General features: G+C 37.6%; 1 protein-coding gene across 2 annotated transcripts; it reads left to right on the forward strand.

Moving 5' to 3' along the window:
* The first annotated feature begins 1,244 nt into the window (after nt 1–1,244).
* mfsd8l1 (major facilitator superfamily domain containing 8-like 1) lies at nt 1,245–13,604 on the forward strand. Of its 2 annotated transcripts, none has more exons than XM_063496151.1 (12): nt 1,245–1,622; nt 6,043–6,228; nt 6,409–6,471; nt 7,638–7,757; nt 7,868–7,947; nt 8,061–8,391; nt 8,696–8,769; nt 8,927–9,140; nt 9,411–9,533; nt 9,704–9,834; nt 11,409–11,523; nt 11,717–13,604. In XM_063496151.1, exons 1-11 carry the CDS (start codon nt 1,547–1,549, stop codon nt 11,487–11,489), a joined length of 1,479 nt encoding a protein of 492 aa, XP_063352221.1. In that variant the 5' UTR covers nt 1,245–1,546; the 3' UTR covers nt 11,490–11,523; nt 11,717–13,604. The 2 variants fall into 2 exon arrangements, with proteins under 2 accessions (XP_063352221.1, XP_063352222.1); XM_063496152.1 differs by having other exon boundaries at nt 11,722–13,604.
* Nucleotides 13,605–20,424: the final 6,820 nt, after the last annotated feature.

Raw genomic sequence — 20,424 nt, forward strand, 5'->3', positions numbered from 1 at the left:
AGAGACAGAAAATTTAATCAAGTGTACACAGGCAGCTTTTTGTATGGAATGCAGGTTTTTCTTCTAATGGAAGTCACAAGATGGGGAACATTTTTGTCTGACTCAGACTTGAGTTTAGTGATGCAATAAAGGAACGATGTAACTTCTCGGAGGTCTTCCGCTTTTCCTCCTGCTTGGCATCTCCGTTTTCAACATCCTTTGTTTAACAAATCCACTATCCCTCATCATCCCGTGTCTCTCTAACTTCATCTCCAAAAGACTTGACGTGAGCTCTCCCTCTGATACACTCATTTCCTAGCTTGTCCATCCCGGTCACTCTCTATGAAAATTTTAGCTTTTCCAGCTCCAGGTTTATGTCAGTGCCACTGTCCAAAGTTATACATCATAGCAGGTCTCACTCTCGTCTTATAAACCTTCTTTTTCACCCTTGCTGCTAGCCTCCTGTCACAAATCACCCCTGACACTCATCTCCCCCCACTTCAACCTGCCTGCGGTCTCTTCTACTCCTAAACTGCATTAATCAGCATGATTGAATCCACACTCATTAGTGAAATTAATACTCAGTCCAACAGGTTGTCTAATAATGCGCATATAAGCAAGAAGTGAAGTTCTATCCTGGTCATCTATAGATATAAAAAAAACTTTATTTAGATGGTGCTTCCACAACAAATTTAAGAAATCAAAAAGAGTCTTGATTCACCTACGTGAGGCTTAAAACTAGAGGTGGAGGTACAAAAGGCCACATTTACATTTCAGGTCTCCAAAAAACAGGAAAAAAAACTTTTTCAAAAATGAAACACTGAAAGGCATGTTTTGTTGTATTAATATTTATAGAATTTGAAAGATGATAATGATTAATGTCATAAATCATGGCACTCTGCTCTTCCCTTCATAAGCTACCCTTAAAAGTTGAAAGTATCGGTATTGGTATCGGCAATGCTCGCCTTGTATTTTTTTGTATCAGATCGATACCAAAATCTGCAGTATCGCACAGCACTACCATCATGTATCTTGTTAAATGGTCTTGCAACAGAAAGAAGAAGAGGGGAAAAAAACAAAACAAACCTTATACTCTAATGTGTGCGTTTATTATTCAATCTATGAAAGCAGTTGAAGTTTCAGCGGTTACGACTGTCAAGGTGCGGGAAACCGGAAGTTGTGTAGGATGGCTTTAAACTGCGAGCTGCTGTGATTGGTTGTTTCCCCACTGCCTCGCTTTTGGCAGTTTGAGGGCGAGTGTTTAGTAAGCTACGGCTAGCATCAATCATTGCGGAGCATTCGCCCGGCTGGTTTAATTACAGACTTTTTACATAGGAATGAACTTTAATCATGACGAAAACACGAGTTTTCCATACGATATAAGTGATATTAGCCTTGCAAACGCTGTTCAGGAACAGTATGCTCTGCTATTTGAAGCATTCTCCAGCTGTTTTCTGTAATTGGAAGCACTGCTCTAGGCATTATGTCGGCGGTGTTTGGTAGGGAGACAAGAAGGGAAATGTATGTTTGAAGTCATACAGAAAGAAGAATTCAGCAGTCAGACATAATGGATAACAGACGGGAAAAGAAGCTGACATTTATCACCATTGGACTTATTTTTCTTCTTAGCGGCGTGGAATATGGTAAGACTTGTTATTGAATGGGGTAAACATGGGTAGATGACAATGACAAAGAAATTGTAACAATTGCAACAAAACAGTTCTATAAGATATTTTAAGTGAACAAAATGGACCGTTTTAATTATAATGTAGGTGCAATGACGCATGAGTCATAAAGAGACAAAAGGATTTTTCAAAACAGGTAATTTCTTTATTTTATATATACCCATATCCCCTTCATATCATGTTTACTACAGTCTATTTAACAATGTGTGCGAATATATTAAACATTAAAAAAGACTACATTTTCAATGAAGGTCATCTCTACAGTGCATTTGTGATAACATAAATGTTTATAAGTATCCCAATATATAAGATGTATATGTATTGCATAGGATATATAAAAATCAAATTATTAGAAGAGTTGGACATAATAATATGTTTCACTGTGTTTATTTACCACATTTGCATTGGCATTTAACAAAAAAAATATGTTCTGTGTTCCGTGCTACAAAGTTCTATGTTACACACTGCATTATAAGTACCATAAGCTTAACCGGTTATAAATACACACACAGACAACTGTAAAAGAATAGATTATAAATCCAAGCTTCAAGCCATACAATTGTGAGCTTTAAATGAAGTGAAAATAAGTACAAATATAAGGTTGTTATCAATTTTATGATTCTGTAACAGCAAATTGTTTTCACTATTAACTGGTGACATCCAAAGTCTAAAGCAGAAAAAAGGAAATTCATTGTCCAGAGATGCAAGATTGAGGTAGTAGAATAGAACAGAATAATCCCTTAATTGTCCCACAAGAGGAAATTTGGTTGTATCAGCAGCAAAAAAAAAACCCCACACATATACAAAAAGAACAGGACACAGAACAGAAAACAAAAAACACAATTTTTACATATTTACATCATGGACAATAGTTACCAGAGCAGAGTACAGTACAGTTGTTAAAATTAGTGTACAGATGGTGTGCAAACAGAGCAGGATACTGAAAGATGTTTAAATAGTTAAGAATATTTAGAATAATTAGAAAAGTGCAGATTGTGTATTGTACCTGTTCATTAAAAAGTAGACATGTAACTTCCAATAAGTTAGTGTATATATAAGCTGAGAAAAGTAATGTGCAGTTATAACAGTAGAAGTTGCTACAGCACTGATGTAAACATCTATGTTTGTTGGGAGAAGTTTTGATTGTACAGTCTGACAGCTGCAGGGAGGAAGGATAGTATTGGGCAAACTCAAAGGTAAGGCGATAATATCAGTGTAAATCTTTATGTGATGTAAAAATATTGCAATATCATTGCGTCACCATACATTTATGTTCCCTGGTGTGCGCAGTAATGAGAGAACCCCAGGCTGATCTGTGAGTAAGATCCACGTGTGTCAGCCTCCATTGATGAGTTAGTGCCTAAAAATGGAACTACTTGAACAATCTCCAACAAAGCACAGGACTTAGCAAAATGTGTAAGAAAACTGTTCCTGTGGAAATAATAAATATGTTTCACCAGATGAGACCATAGCACAGAACCATCGAGTACAACCAGGCGAAGCGTGAGATAACCTGTGACCCAAATGTATATAAGTGACTCAGTCCAGCATGATTGGAGCACTTGATAACACCCCACATGACTGTGAGAACAAACAAGGAAATAACTGATTACTGAAGGAAAATCTCAGGTAGAAAAGATTTTTGCTTTACTTTGCGACAATATTGGGCAACTCCCAAGGAGTTACAAGGTTAAGTTGACCTAAAATCTTAAGCAGTTAATTTACACTTGGACTTCAAATTTTCAAGGGAAACACTAGCTAGGTGCTGAGGCTGGAGCTTGATCACAGCAAACTGAACAGTTGGTTAAGTATTTTAACACCAGTGGTTTTACTTGTAGTTCACTTAATGTTTGCAGATCACCTGTGTTTATTTAAGAGTGATTAATGTAAAATAGGATCATCTACACTACAGTTTGACATTGAATATTTAACTGCACATCTTCTTCCCCTCACCCCAACCGGTCTCAGCAGCTTGCCACCCCTCCCTGAGGCTGGTGCTTCTGGAGAATTCTTCTAGTTAAAAGGAAGTTTTTCCTTCCCAGGGCCATCTGATTTTAAGGGTTTTCTATTATGTATTATTATTGCAATATAAAGTGTATTGAGTTGACTAAGGAGCTTGGAAAGAAAAGCGTCTGGACTTCTTTAAGTTGCTTGAAGACGTTTCACCTCTCATCCGAGAAGCTTCTTCTCGGTGGGACCCACACCCGCTTTCACACCTTGGCTCATGTGATTAGAGGATCACCAGGGGGTCCTTTGTCCCTCTTTGGGGGGATACTCCCACTGGGTTTAAATCTGGGACTCTCGGCCATTTGACCTTAGAACTGAAGAAGCTTCTCGGATGAGAGGTGAAACGTCTTCAAGCAACTTAAAGAAGTCCAGACGCTTTTCTTTCCAAGCTCCTTAGACTACGATGACCTGGATGACTGAGAACCTTCACAGACATATTGAGTTGACTGTTATTTTTTTGTATTTGACGCTATATATATATATATATAAAAAAAAATCAAGCTGAATTTAACTGGTTGGACATCATCATTGTCTTTATGCAAACATCTTAAGCCATTATCGCAACTCGGTCACAGTCACTTTAAAAATACAGTCAAAAGAACAACTGACAACAGACATGAATACAGGTGTGCCCTGTGAAACCATTGCGTAATCCAAATGTGTTTAAAAACTTCCACCTTTAAGACGTCTATACATAAGAACAGGTTAGGAGCAATGTGGCAACCACAAATCAAAGTCAATGAACTTAACTAACCTCTTGCAAAAAGGGTGAATTAACGCATAGTTGATGTGAAATAACTGCCATGTAGAGTAAATAATTCTCAAATGTGGGACAGATAATTAAAGCAACTACACCAGTGTGAGGAAAGAATGCAGTTGACTAACTGGATGAGTAGTTGTGAACAGCCTGGAAAACCAACTAGCCAACAAGGTTTCAGCTATATGCATCAAGCAAATCGCTTTACACAGTTAGGTCAATACGTTTTTGGACTCTGCTCCACTTTAGTTGATTTTAAATCAAACATTCATGATGTGACTGAAGTGTAGACTTCCAGCTTTAATTCAAGGGGTTTTACCAAAATAATAATTAACTGATTAAGAATTGCAGCCATGTTTAGCCATCTATTTTCAAATGCTAATGATTAATTGGGAAAAGAAACATTATTTTTAATATCTTGCAATCATACATATATTTGAATGAAAATGCTTCCTGGAGTGTAGAAACTATAGACATCACCAAACGCTGTGTTTCCTTCCTCAAGATGCTCTGACAGGCCTTGTTGTGAGTCTTTCTACCTCCAGTTTTGTAAAACCATGCTCTGTTGGGGTGAGATCAGATGACTGACTTGGCCACTGAGGAATATGGCATTTCTTTGCCTTCAGAAGCTCTTGGTTTGGTATTGCAGTATGCTTTGTTTCACTATCCATTTGCACTGTCAGCCGCTGTCCAATCAGTTTGCAGCATTTTGCTGAATGTGCTACTGCTACTTCTATCAGCAGTCACATCATCAGTAAGCACGACTGACCTAGTTCCACTGACAGCCTGATTGTTAATACAGAGGGGTTTAACAATCAGAAGGTGTCTCTTGATTGTAGATTTTGACAGACACAGACCTACCTCCCCTTCTGTGGTCTTTCGGGCCTTTTGGGTTTCTTTTTTTGAGCTAATTCATTCATTCTTTTTAAGAATGAACCAGATATTTTCTTTGATTTTATCAGCTTAGTTTGTCCTGATGTAACGAGGGAATAGGCCTCACCTGGCAGTGAAACTGCTTATCAGTCAGTCAGCTACTATGTACCTTTTCACTTCTAAAAATGGTACATTAGGTATAAAAATCGGCTGTAATTTAGGTCTGTGCTTCAATCAAATCATGTTTATTTGATTCCACTGTGGTGCTGTATAGAGGCTGTTTATAGACAAAGAAATGAAAAAGAGAGATTATTGAATTATGTACAGATACAGAGGTTTTGCTTTTTCCTGACGAGCAATATATAAATATACAAATAAATGATAAATTCCTAAAGTTTATGAAAAAGAAACATTCAGTTTTGGAGCTTTTAGTTTTGTCACTTCCACACACAGTTATCTCTGTCAGGGCCATATCCCTGAACAACAAGGATTTGAGTAGTAATTTTCTCTGGAATTCTCAGAGAGCGTGCTTTATTGTGTGCCATCTGGCCCAGTAATTGAATTTTGGATTACATTTGGTCAGCATTATCCTTTGCCTGTGTGATAAATAAAGCTCTAAGCAATAACAGCGTGATGTATCCATCTTTTGTCTTTTAGTTTTCAGACTGTGATGAATCAAATATGTATGATTTCTTAATGGTAAAATAAAAAACAAATTTCCCCTCTCTTCTCTATCCACAGCTGTAATTTTGCCCACAATATGGCGTTTCTTGCAGACTCTGGATGCAGCACCTTACTTTCTGGGATTGGTCCTGTCAGCATTCAGTCTGAGTGGCCTACTGTCTGGACCACTGTTTGGCCACTGGTCCGACAGAACCCGATCAACAAAGAAGATCATATTGTTTGCCAACATCTTTGAGATAGTTGGTGAGTCCACAGGTCTTGCATATTTTCTAACACTCAGCAATCCTTCAAATAGGATTCACGTTTGAACCCCAGTTATACTGGGTACTTCTTTTGTACAAGAAACCAAACATAGTTTTTTATTCAAATCTTATGACAATTATTTAAGTCGATTCCATATTTACTTTTTATCTTTTTTTACAGGTAATTTTATGTACTTGATGGGATACTCAAAGTGGCTTCTGCTGTCAAGCAGACTGGTAGCAGGTGAGTCTATAATAAGTAAACGTAGAACTGAGAATCATGTTGTGGATTTAATGACTACAAATATGTTAGTCATTCCGAAAAGCATGTTAGTTTAGAACAGTTTAAAAAACTTGATTATAAAAGTTTTAGACTGAAAGTACTTCAGTAATTAGAAAATACTGGGATACATCATTTACTGCAAAATATAGTCCCTGCCTTTGTGATAGTTTCCATTGACACTCGTAAATCCTTAACTTGTAGGTCACTAATAGTGTTTCAAAGTTCAACACTGCGTTCTGTTTACAAGCTACTTTAAATTGAGTCTTAAGGTATGTTTGGTGAAATATACTGCTGAGTTTGCAGCCACTGAGTGTGTTATGAACTGGATATGAGACATTGTTAAGACTTTGTCGAGGTTGGACATAATAGTTGCATAACTGCTGTCACTTTGTTGGGGTAATCTGGAGATATTTCAAGAATGCCAACTGTTTCCTTCTTGTCTAAATAGTTCATGTTCACAGTTCTTATTTGGAGCTGTGTTTTGGGTCATTGTCCCATTGTAGGAGGAAATTGGCTCCATGTGGCTCCAATAAATGAACATTCAATGGTACGGCTTGTACTGCAAAAAGTGATAGCATTCCTTTATCCCGTACAAATCCCTCTCTTAACCAAGACATTCGTGGGAGTCACTTAATAGAGCTGTTAAGAGAAGTTGAAGACGTGTAAGGTGTCTGTTTGTCAGAGTAGAAACTTGTTTTCTGGTTTATCGGTTTTTGCTGTTTTATCTTCATTTCTTGCAGTTCCTCAAAGTCTTCAAAAATTTATTTTCTTGGCTAGTTTGAGGCTGAAACACCCAAAGTTCTGGTGACTCAATAAGCCAAATACATTTCACCTGTCCCAACATAAGTGAAAAAAAACATTTTTTTTCCAATTAATTATGCTTTTAACATTTAAAACTTGCAACTGTTAACACAATATGCCATTTGTGACCATTTAGGATAACTGAATGCCATGTTAAATAAAAAACACGTGCTTTTCTTTGTTGTTTCTAAATCACTCCTGTCACTTGACTGTTAGTGAAACATGATTTCTTATCTTTTTTCCCACTTTACAAAAAACAGTTTTACCTGGAAAAGAGTAGCCCAAGTTGATGTTTTTGGTTTTTAGTTGGTTTGTTTGTTTCCCAGGCATCGGTGCAGGCGTTAGCTCGTCCATCTTTGGCTTCTTAACCAGAAGCACGGCCCCAGAGGACCGTGCCACTGTATTTGCTGCTTTCATGGCATGTCGGCAGGCTGGACTTGTGATTGGTCAGTGCTTGTTTGCTTTCTTGTGACAAACATTAAAGATTGTTTAGTTATTATAAATCTTAATGGTTTTAGGTGGATAATATTCATGTAGTATCCTTTGTTTAACACAGGTCCAGCATTTAACATCTTTCTGAGGTTGTGTGATTTCCACCTGGGTCCTTTTGTAATCAATAAATACACTGCGCCCGGGGTAAGATTTAAAACATGTCAGTATGCATTATAATAAGGTGTTTTACATTTTTCACGCATTTTTTTTGCCTCCATCTGTGGAGAGCAGTGACCTTGTTCATCCATCCCTTGCAGCTGTTTATGTGTCTGCTGTGGATTCTCCTTCAATTCGTGGTTGTTTTCCTGACTGTGGACCTACCACCCGTTGAGAAGAGGAAAGCCAGGGATAGTATGACGCGAAAGAACCAAGAGGAAGAGAATGAGAAAAGCCTCGTGGAAGACGAAGAAGAGAGCGATGAAGAGGGAAAGCCCCTAATAGTGTCTCAGGAGCTGATGGGGTCCTACGGCTCTGTCGTGGCTTCCAGTCCACCCAGGAACACTACGCTGAATCCGAATCCTTCACCTGACTCTCCTGTTTCACCAGCAGAGTCTTCGGGTGTCTTTAAGAATTTCAGCATATCTCGAGGTCAGTGATTCACATGATTATTGCTGGGTGCCTTGCCTGTTTGTTCATCTCTTCTTCTATCCTCTTCTTAAACAGATTGGATTGCCTTCTCGCTACAAAGCGTCTTAGTTTTATCAGCCTTGGAATGTGCAAAATATATCTCTTACAAGTGAAGTAGCACAGTTTGTTTGTTGTTGTTGTTGTTTCTGAACCTCCTGGTTATGAAATAGATTTTTGTCCCCCTTCTCTCTGACTTTGCTGTTGACCAATGTCTCTTTCCTGCGTTTTCATGTTTTGTCTACATGTTTCGGTTTCTTTGTATCAGAGTTCCTGAGAGAAGAGGTGATTGTGCTGCTGGCTGCCCAGTTTGTCACCTTTTTCAATCAGACAGCGCTGGAGGTGCAGATTGAAACTCACATACAAATTAAATGATCTGTTTTCAATATATCTTTTCTTGATTTTTAATCATTTTAAACCCTGTGAGAGCATACAAACTAAGTTTTATCTTGCCAACAAACATGATGAGACTGAAGGATTTAACGGGTTGTGTCCTCAGACCATGGTGACTCCTCTGACGCAGAAATATTTCAACTTTGGGGAGCTGGAGAACAGCGTGATGTACTTTCTTGGTGGTGTAGTGGTGATCGCCGGCTTCCTGTTTGTGCGCTGGCTGAGCCGCCATGTGACAGAACGGGTGATCCTTGCCATTGGTCTGTGCATGTGCAACATCTCCTGTGTCTGGTGCCTCATCTTCTTGGCTAAGCCTCTAGGTTAGACTCAACTGGAAATTATTATTTTTTTATTTGTTTGTTTTTTGCTTTAGCATCTAACTCTAATGAATGCTGTTCATCTGGACGGAGCATTTTCACATGTAGAACTAGGTCCTTGGTCTCCCACTGAGATACAGTCAAAGTAATGCTTTCTTTTTACACATATATAATATTTAATCCTCAAAAAAGCTTTCCTAAAATCCATCTTCGAAATGTGTCATATATATTATTCACCTTTTTCCTTCCTTTGACGTTTTGTGTTTTCTCTAGGTGGCTTTGCATGGCAGCTGACAGAGTTCATCATTGGGGTATTTCTGCAGATTTTGGGTTTGCCGTTTGTGTCTGTTGCGCAGGTTTCTCTGTTTTCCAAAATTACAGCTGAGAAAACACAAGGTGAGAAACTGCACCATCTACTGGACAAGCAAAGGCATGACAGGGTTCTGAGGTTGTTTCGGGGGAAAAAATTAGTATATCAGTGAAACTGACTGCACATTTTAAGGCCTTATAATAACCATATAAGTAAGCCCTTTAAACCGTTTTGTGCTGTGTGGGGTATTTTGCAGGTTTCAGTCAGGGAATACGTCGTTCAGTGGGGGGTCTAGCCACCATTCTGGGCCCACTGTGGGCTGGAGGCCTTACCGAGAACATGTATGTCATGATGGGGATGATGACGGTACTGCTGGTCCTGCTAACGGTAGGCAACAATTACAATGACAAAACCATAAGGCATCCTGTCAGAGGTTAAGTGTAAACTGTTGACTGAAAGGAATTGTATTTATATTGAGGGCAAAACCTGAAAAAATAAAATGATGAAAACATGAAAACTCATTTGCAATATTTTTGCTTTTGAAATTTTCTTTATACAGTGTAAATAGTACATTTGGGAAGGTTTAGGTTATGTGCTTCTCTTCTTTTCCTACATAAAAATAATAAAAATAAAAATAATACATAATACACATTTGTGCTTTTGTATTGCTTTACTTTGCCTAAATACTTCTCTCTACTTTTCATTTATTAGGAATGAATAATGCTACTAGCTTGAGAACATAATGATTAATCATCACATTCCTTTTTTACGCAAACCTTGTTCTTGCACTAATGTGTATAAAATTAACCCGTTTCTAAAATTGAGACCCACAAAGTGTGCAAACGTGCATTTCTGTTTTATGTCAAAAAGTGATGTTTCTCATCAGTGACTATCTGTTTAGAACAAATAAAAACCTAAAAATAGGTTTTAAGTTAAGAAAAGGAGATGCACGTTGGCATGTCTAGCCAGCAGCAACTGGATTAGGTAACAAGCAAGCACAACAATATCCTTTTAATGAAGTACAGGCTCACTTGTTATGAAACCCAAATGTTTAGAAGCAAACAACACAAAACAAGGCAAAAACAACCAAATTTACTCCATCAGTTCTTCACAGACCTTTCTTTCATTATTTTCTCTGTGAAAAACATGGAGCTCTACCTCCCTGACACATCCGATGTAGTTTCTCAGTTATCACAGCATCAAATGTTCAGTTCTTTAAAATATTTAAACTTTTACAGATACTACCAAATGAACCCAAATGAAACATTCCCGCTTCAAATCACATCTGTAAAACTCCAGTTTGGATTTAGGACACAGACACTATCTCTACTTTTAAGATTAGGCTTCAAACTTTCCTTTTTGATAAAGAATATATTTAGGGCTGGATCAGGTGACCCTGAACCCTCCCTTAGTTATGCTGCAATATGCTGCTGGGGGATTCCCATGATGCACTGAGTATTTCTTCTTCTGTCACCTTTCTCACTCACTATGTGTTAATCAACCTCTCTGCAACCTCTCTTAAATCATACTTGTGATTAATCACTGGCTCTCCTCCACAGCATGTCTTCTATCCTGTCTTCCTTCTCTCACCTCAACTGGTCTCAGCATATGGCTGCTCCTCCCTGAGCCTGGTTCTGTTGGAGGTTTCTTCCTGTTAAAAGGGAGTTTTTCCTTCTCACTGTCGCCAAAGTGCTTGCTCATAGGGGGTCATATGATTGTTGGGTTTTTCTCTGTATGTATTATTGTAGGGTCTTTAACTTACAATATAAAGAGCCTTAAGGGCGACTGTTGTTGTAATTTGGCGCTGTATAAATAAAATTGAATTGAACTGAAAATTGAACTCAGCTTAGCAACTGCTAAATGATAACGACACCAACTAACAGACAATCTTTCTCTCAGCGACCTTCCACTTCAACATGAGAATAAACGTTTCTTTAAAAAACGTTTTTTGTCCATTGCAGATGATGCTGGTCTACTCATACAGCCGACTGGTGGAACCTGCTGCACAGGGGCAAATGGACAATTCGGAAAACTTTAATTAGCAAGTGGCTGTTAGAGGAAAAGTGGTTGAAGGAGGTACAGTTTTATTTACAACCATAATCTATGTCTTGATGCGATTCATTTCAATTCAGTTTTATTTATGGTAGTATAGTAAGTTATTGTGAGTATAGTAATATACTCACAATATTACATTTTAGATGTCTAGAAAGTAAATGAAAGTCTTACATACTGTCTTCTTCTGTCTCTCGCTCTCTCTCTCTCGTTTAAGAACAGTGGGAGCTTCGCGATCTGTACTTTCTGTCCCTCATCAGTCTCACTTTCTGCATCAAGACCATCATGTAGAGTAGTATCACGCACCAGAAGCACAAAGCTCATTCTGTAAGGGTTGGATTTGTCTGTGCAGAGGCTGATCTGATGCTGTTTAGTTCACTATATTTCCTATGGAAATAAACAGAGTTCTGCTGTTCATGCAAGAGTTGGATAAAGAGGTTTGTACCAACATCCTACCTGTGCTTCAGCGCATAAAACATCATGCTAACTGTTAATTTGATGAATATTCCAAATATTTTACATTTGCATCAGAGGACCATATATGAATATATATTAAGCACTGACATGATTTGCATTATTCAAGGTGTTTAAAGTTTTGTGACCATTGTGGGATTAATTTGCTGACTCCCTGAATTTTTTTGAGGGTATTGAAATCCAAGGAATTAGGAATTACAGCTTCTTAAGCTTTTGCCCCCTTTTAGTTTTTTCCAGGGAACTAAAGGTAATTTGCTCAATGGACCTTTTTCATGGACAGGTGTAAACTATTCTTTCATTATTTTTTGCATTAGTTAAACAGTTAAAAGCTCCTAAGTTGATTTCAAATGCAGCATTTGGATTTTGAATGATGCGTGTGAACTTGGAATCAACAGAGATGAATGTTGGATAGGTGGCAAAAACAACTCTATTGCAGATATAACAGCAACATTAGGATTTGCGAAATCAACAGTATGATGCATATATGAAAATAAAGATACTGGTGAGCCACAGAAGACATTAGCAGTAGAACAGCGCACAAGCTTTTCCGTGTCACTGTCATTGACTGGCTAGTCTGTATCTGGAAGACTTCACAAGGGTAGACTTTATCGGCTTCAAGAATAGAAAGGCCAAAATCTAAAATGATGATTTTTATTTTAATTATGATTACAATAATTTTTACAATTACATGGTGCCTCTGAAGACAGGGGACTGTAAATGAACATCGCTGTAATTACTCAAAGACATAAAAGCTTTAAAGACTTCAATTTCATCTCAAATCTGTTGTAAAAAATTATAACTGAAAAAATATCACTGTCTAAATATTTCCTACTGAAACTGAATGATAGCTTGACCTATTGACCTTCTGTTGTGATAGAAAATATTAATATGTTATTAATGCCAAAACAGTACAGTACATAGCATTTTAAAGGCAGGTCTTTTTGTCTGAAATAGCAGAGTGATTTAGAACTTAATTTTTTTTTCTTTATTATTTCTAGGCTTTCTTAAAATTTACAATCATTTAATTACAGTTGATCAAATGAAATATTCAACTTTCCATTGATGACACTGTTTTACATTCTTCCCATATTGCATTTATTAATTTAACAAGCACTTATATATGTTTTTTAAATCTCACAGTCAGTGTGACAATAATTAAACACTAAAGGAATCAGAAATACTTATAACAACTAATACAAAGAATCATTTTTTCTTTGGAAAGCACTACGAAGTACACATTGCTAATATCATGATGCTGATTTCATATATATTTTCAACACTGGTGGGCGCTCTTAGTCTTTGTTCTGAAATATTTCATTCTTATTACTGCATGACTGGTATGTGATCACAAGGAGTTGAGTCCACTGTTTTGTTTTTTTAATGAACATCAGCACTGTTAGAGTTGCTTTAGGTACAAGGCGGTGCTAAAACAGGCACTACACTTTTTGCAGGCATTTATGTTTTTTGTCTCGTAATAATTTCTTCACATTTTACACCAAAGTGATATTATAAACCAAGTCTTCTTTATTTCATATTTATTTTTCATTATTTATTTATTTTGTTTTGTTGCCTCGCAAAATGTACATGACCTTCTTTGTATCCTTGTCTTTAAATAAAAAAGATGAACTTCACTATGTGAGCTTGTGTTTATAATTCTCCTAATAAGTGATGAGTTTGGGTATAGTCACACAGTCATTTTGAGAGTAGAGCAAAAGAATTGGTTTTATAACACATTTTTGCAATATAATATATGACAAGAAAATAATGTTTATATAGGTATTTATTTAGTTTTCTATTATTTAAAATGTATATTAATTGCAATAACAGTATTTTGTCAAGGTCATTTGTTTTCTATCGTTTACAAGTCAAAGAACATTTTTAAAAATAGTATCTTGTAGTTTAATCTCTATATTTTAATTAAACAGTTTCACTGAATTTTAGTAGGTTACATCATCATCATCATTTGGAGGCAATGAGGCAATGAGCCCAACTGAGTGTTGGTATCCCAAATTAATGATTTAGTGGAAAATGCTTGAGTTGATTTCTAATTGAAAGCACTGTTAAATAAAATCTGGGAGGTTGTTAAAATACATTATTCTGTAAAAAACCTATTGAATATTACTTGTTTGACTGCTTTAAAATTGATTTTCCGATTAAATAATACTGCGTAAAATATAATTTTATATGCATTTTTATTTCAGCTTGTCAGGTTTCAGAACAAATAAGTCTACTAATAAATAATAATATTTGACGTTCATATGAAATTAATCTTTTTTTAAATTTAAACATTTGTATCAATTTTATTTATTTATTTACCCTTGAGATTAAAATGTATTTTTATAGTTGTCCTGGTCAAGAAGGCACACCATTACAAAGATAAAAACATATACAAATCAAAAATAATATTGAATACACATATGCCAAAAAATAAGTTGTAATAAAGCAAAAATAAATGAAAAGACACGAAATTAGAAGGTCATCTAATACAAAATAAATATTACATTCAAATTCTACTTTCTTCATACCATTTATTTTCTTGTGCATTTAATACACTATAAAATAATTTTACCAGTACATTTAATTTGTAATTATTAAATAAAAAAATATTCATATAGTTTTGTAACATAGTTTTAAAAAATAATGTAAAATATATATGACATGTACCCTATTTCCTTGTCATTCCTAAATCTGTGCCTATAATGAAGGCACATATTTAGAAATGTACATTAACTGGTAATAAAAAGGTAATATTATTCATCTACCTGTCCATATTTTTGGTATTATAATTTGAGTGTGTGTGTTTTAGTGAGAAAACTGTAATACATATTTCACAACTCTTTTGTTGCCTTCACATTTCTGTAGAATTTTGCAGTTTATGAAATATTTGTATTTATTTATTAATTTACTTTTTAATAATCATTTAAAATTACTGCAAACACATTCATTTTGTTGTAAACTAATAGCAGGCCTTCTTTGTTGGTCCATTCAAGACAAAACTTGCTCTAAATCAGAACGTTTTACAAGCTACTGTTGAAATGAAGTGAATGTCACCCCACTGGGGGCCGCTGTGACCTTGGCACAAGAAGAACCAAGAAACAAGCGTGTAGGTGAGGCCTTGCTCATGACGACATGCCTTCCGCTTGATGACGCGATGGCGAGGAGGCGTGGCCACGTGTTGTGAACTCTAGTTGAACCCATTTTGATGTTGGGCGGGGCTGGCTCGGAAATGTTACGACACAGCGCCAGTAACAGAGATATTTTGGGGTTATCCTTTTCTTTTTTTTCCAACTCCACTCACCACACACACAATCCCCAAACACAGTTAGCCTGCAGCGGCACACTGACCGAGCAACGACCCTGCATATCAGGGTCAGAAGTGTAGAACACGTCGTGTGTCATATCAACAATTGTCGGGGTAAATTTGGCTTGCCCGCTCCTCCTCTTTCACTACCAGTCGCAGACATATAACCAAATTCCCCGATGATAATGGACACGTGAACTTTTGGTGAACTGTATTTTCTCGACTGGGGCAATGAGGGCAAGTAGGATTTAGTAGGACTTTGTTTGTGTTGTTCTTAGTACAATTCCCCAGGCTTGATCACTAATCGACATCCACAAACTGAGTGAGGATGGTGTAGGGATGATGCTCTGTGACTCTGGGGGCCTTGCGGGACCCTGGCATACATATTTTACATGTGTGAGAGCGGACAAAGCATTACCGCCGTATCACCATCCACTTTCCCGCCACATCTTCTTTTTCTTGTCGTTTCACTTGCACTTTACACAACTTTCAAGAATAATACCTTCGACGAGATTTTAAGACTTTCATGAAGCGAGGTGACATGGGTAATAAATGAAGAGAAGTGCTTTAAAGCTTAAACTTAGCCTTTGAGTTGCCAAGCGCATGAAATATTTACTTTGTGCACTGGTGTCACAGATTCCTAATGTTTGTGCAAAAAAAAAAGTTCGAGCCACAGTTAAATCAAAATGATGGCACTGACAGAAACCTGTGAAAGTCTCTGAGTGTCCCTGCAGGGATAGCACTTGAATCCTGTTTTAATAATACATTTGTCCTTCCGAAGAGGTGCGACGTTGCAAACGCAAGACAGTTTATGGAAAAAAGTGAGCGGTTTGAAGGGGCTCGAGTTGTGGGTAAAAAGGATGGGCTGTGACAAGAGTCTTCCATAACAAAGGGTAAAATGCGCATAAAATCTCATGCCGGAGCTGGGCTTTAGAGTCGCTTCTTTAGTTCAAAAGGTTATGCGAGGAGTAGAGTTGTGTTTAGTTGCTGTCTGAAATTGAACTCCTGGAGAAGATTTAACTCCAGATCCGTCACCCGGGGCCGTCTGACAGGCAGACTTTTTCTTCCCCACTGGTTTTATCAGGGATGCAGGGTTGTGTAATGCTCCTTCTAAGCGAATGAATAATTAAGTCTGCGTAGCCTATAGCAGGGGCACCCAGGGATGTGTTGTGCAAGGGAGCCAGCTGCTATTGCACAGAGAGTTCTGTTTTGCCAAATAGGTCACGCTTCAGTCATCCTCAGTTCTGAGATTTTGATTCTCCCCTCTCTCCTTGATCTTAAAGCATCATACACTTACTTTGGATTTGGTCTTTTTTGACCTCTGACATCCCACTAGTCTTGACCTATGTGGCTGATGAGAATAAAGTAGCACACGTGGGATTAAGAATACTTATGTTACATTTTGCACCGTTTGAGAGGGGTGAGTTTTCACACTCTATGAAAAGAATGTTAATGTTGCCTTGCCATTGAAGCGCTGTCCTCCTCACTTTTATTTCCAGCATGCATGTCATTGAATTTCAAGTTCTCACATGCAAATTTTAGTTTTAAATTTATTTTGTTGACAGCTCTATTCTGGAGGAATATAAATTAGCTTATTTGTTGAAGGGAGACATTGGTAAATGGACCTTTTAAAGTTGTTTTTCTGGCAAAGCACCAGTGCACAGAGATGAAATACCTTGGGGACAAAAGGAGCTGCCTAACAGAGAGAGAACAAAATGTCTTTGCCTATTATTATGTTCAGAAATATTTTGTTTTATTTCAAATTTAGAACGCTAGCTTACATTATTATAGAGATTGTTATCTGTTCAGTAACTCCATTACTCAGATTTTACGTACCTGCTTTTAGGAGATATTTTCATATCTTAAAGTCACAAAAATTTTTATCTCCAATTTTATCTAACACGTGTCACTGTCTTAATTTTGTTCCGACCGCGGCTAGCCCACATCCGCACTCAGCCGTCCAGCTACCTCCGCCCTCATGTGTCCCCTCTGCCTTGAGAGGAGAGAGATTACTAGCCCATCTGTATCTCCAGAGCCAGGCCACGCTAAGCCGATGGGAGCCCTGCTCAGCAAGGCACCGCCACAATTGTTAACCCTGATTAACTTGATGTGGTGTTCAGTAGAGAGAACAGTGTGAAAATCCAGCGAGTACCATGACCTAGTGCCCTGCCGTTGAACCTAGAGGGAATTGAGCAAACTTTGGGGAGGGTGGATGAGAACTGGAGCCAGGAAAAAGGATGAAGAGCAAAAAAACAGACTAAAATAAAAAACAGCGATTGTAGAGATGGAACTGGCTGGAAATCTTTAGATTTCAGGTAGAACAGATATGTGCCTATAAATATCTTTCTGTTTCAGTGCACTTGAGTATCAGTTACAATACAGACTCCAGCAATAAAGCATGTATTGGTGTAACGTTCTGTGCCCCTGCGACGGTCTACTGTAAAGGCACTGTTTACTGTAGAACACCCACTCAGATTATGATTTCACAGAGAAGGCAGTGTAGATTTATGCTACAGAGCATGAAATGGTGCATAATTTAAAGATGGGGACATACATATAGAATATAAATACACAGAAATACATGCCTTGTTTGCTTTTCTACATAAATTAGTTTGCTCAAGTCTCCAAGGCAAAACAGACTTATGCTTTGACCTTTAACATACTTGAAATTCAGATGAACCCTGTTCTCAAGCAACATTATCATCATCCCTCATTTCATTTAACATATTTGTATATAGCATGTCAAATAATTATTTCATTCAGAGCCCGGTCAGATTTGAACTTTAGCATGAACTTTTCTTATTTGTTCATTTCTGGCTCATGGATAATGGCCTATTATATGCTTTTCAGCTGAATAGCCTTTGAAGAATTTCTCATAAATGAGCCTGAAATTATTACTTGTTTGCATATCCAGATGCATCTGCACATCATTTTTTCTGTATACAGAAATGCACCAGTGCCAGTGGCAGTTTAAACAGTCAAGGCACATTAAACAATATACATTCAAAGGAGGTTACATTGTGGTATTCTGTGTGTTGTGATGGGGATGCGTTAAGAAAATAATAACATGTTGAAACCCATACCAGCCTCTGCAGAAGCCTGCATTGCTTAGCTCATGGCCCTTTCCCCTTTGACCCAATGATTAAGCTGCTTTTGGCAATTTAAGTTGAGAAGCAGCTTTGCAGCTGCAGTGACAAATCTGTCCTAAATGAACCTCTGCTTTCACGGAGGCTGCTATTGTCTTATCTGCAACGCATGGACGCTTCCTAGTTCCCCAGTGTCTTTTACTACACTACTTAAATCAGAGGTGTCAAATATAGAGCCCAAGGGCCAGAATGGGCCCAGCAAAGACACCAGTCTGGTCTACTGGATGGCAAATATGAAGGGGGCAAAAATTTAGGACATACTGTTGGGATGTGTAGTTAAACCTCTTTACAGTGAGTTTCACTGGTCAACATATTGTAAATATTCTTACAGGAAAACTATGTTTTCGGAGAGGATTTTGTGGATTTGTGTCAGTTTAAGTTTTCAGTTGACGTGATAGAGGTAAATAAATAGAGGGATTGCAAACTCATATAACAAATGTTTAAGGTGTCCGTTTATTACCCATGAAACCAAAAGAAACAAAGTCTGGATTATTGCTCATATTAAGCAAGTTTTAAAAAGCGCTCACAAAATAGTACAGAGCTGATCAAAGATAACTTTGGCTACATCTACACTAGCCCGGATAAATTTGAAAACGGCGTTTTCGTCTGAAAACGCTCCGCGTCCACACTATCATTTTCAGTCGTTCTCACTAGTGATGTGTCTGTCGCGAACGAAACGGCTCTTAGAGCCGGATGTTTGACGTGAACGACGCGAGCCGGCTCCTTGTTGGGAGCCGTGGGTTTTTTTTCTTTCTCTCATCCTCTCTCTCACACTTTTTTCCCTTCACTCCGCACGCGAGCCTTGCGCTTTGCGCTGGGAAGAGGGGGGAGGGGCGGTACTTACACTCGCAGTAGCACAGGAACTGTCCGGGAGACAGAGAAAGAGAGCCAGGGACAACAACGTCACATTAGAAAGGTATAGTAATCATCCACAACTATTTTCAGTTGCGGATGATAGAGGAATCAGAAAATTTATTCATGCAGGCCCATATGACAGAGAATATGCATCTTCTTTTTGTTTTCATATTTTAATTTATATTTAATTGTGTTGTGGTTTGCAGTGTTTTGTGTTGTTTCACTTTAAATTTGTTTAAAAGGAAAAAGCTGAAAATTTAAATAGTTAAAAGTTGAAATGTGAATAGTTGGTTTTTGTATTATATGATTTATTTATTACATTTTATGTGGAGTGAATAAATAAAAGTATATTTACGGTGGCCCCTAGAGACAAAGCACGTACAAACTCCAAAACACGTACGAACTCCAAAACACGTACGAACTCCAAAACACGTACAAACTCCGAAGCACGTACAAACACCAAAACACGTAAAAACTCCAAAACACGTAAAAACTCCATAGCACATAAAAACTCCATAGCACGTACAAACCCCGAAGCACGTACAAACTCCAAAACATGTAAAAACTCCAAAACACGTAAAAACTCCAAAACACGTAAAAACTCAGAAGCACGTACAAACTCCGAAGCACGTACAAATTCCAAAACACGTACAAAAGACAACAGAAGTGCTCCAGAATGCTAGGCGCAGTGTTGAGCTTTTGTTACCTAGTGGCTACACAAGCCAGGAAGTACCAACGACTGGATTTGGTGTGTGGTAGTAACAGGTAAATTAACATTTTTTTTAAATTATTTGAATATATATGAGTGCTTGTGTATAAATACACAAACAATACATACAGTGGCTTGCAAAAGTATTCGGCCCCCTTGAACTTTTCCACATTTTGTCACATTACAGCCACAAACATGAATCAGTTTCATTGGAATTCCACGTGAAAGACCAATACAAAGTGGTGTACACGTGAGAAGTGGAACCAAAATCATACATGATTCCAAACATTTTTTACAAATAAATAACTGCAAAGTGGGGTGTGCGTAATTATTCAGCCCCCTGAGTCAATACTTTGTAGAACCACCTTTTGCTGCAATTCCAGCTGCCAGTCTTTTAGGGTATGTCTCTACCAGCTTTGCACATCTACAGACTGAAATCC

Source organism: Pelmatolapia mariae, linkage group LG15, assembly GCF_036321145.2.
Source record: "Pelmatolapia mariae isolate MD_Pm_ZW linkage group LG15, Pm_UMD_F_2, whole genome shotgun sequence".
In the NCBI taxonomy this organism is placed as follows: domain Eukaryota; kingdom Metazoa; phylum Chordata; class Actinopteri; order Cichliformes; family Cichlidae; genus Pelmatolapia; species Pelmatolapia mariae.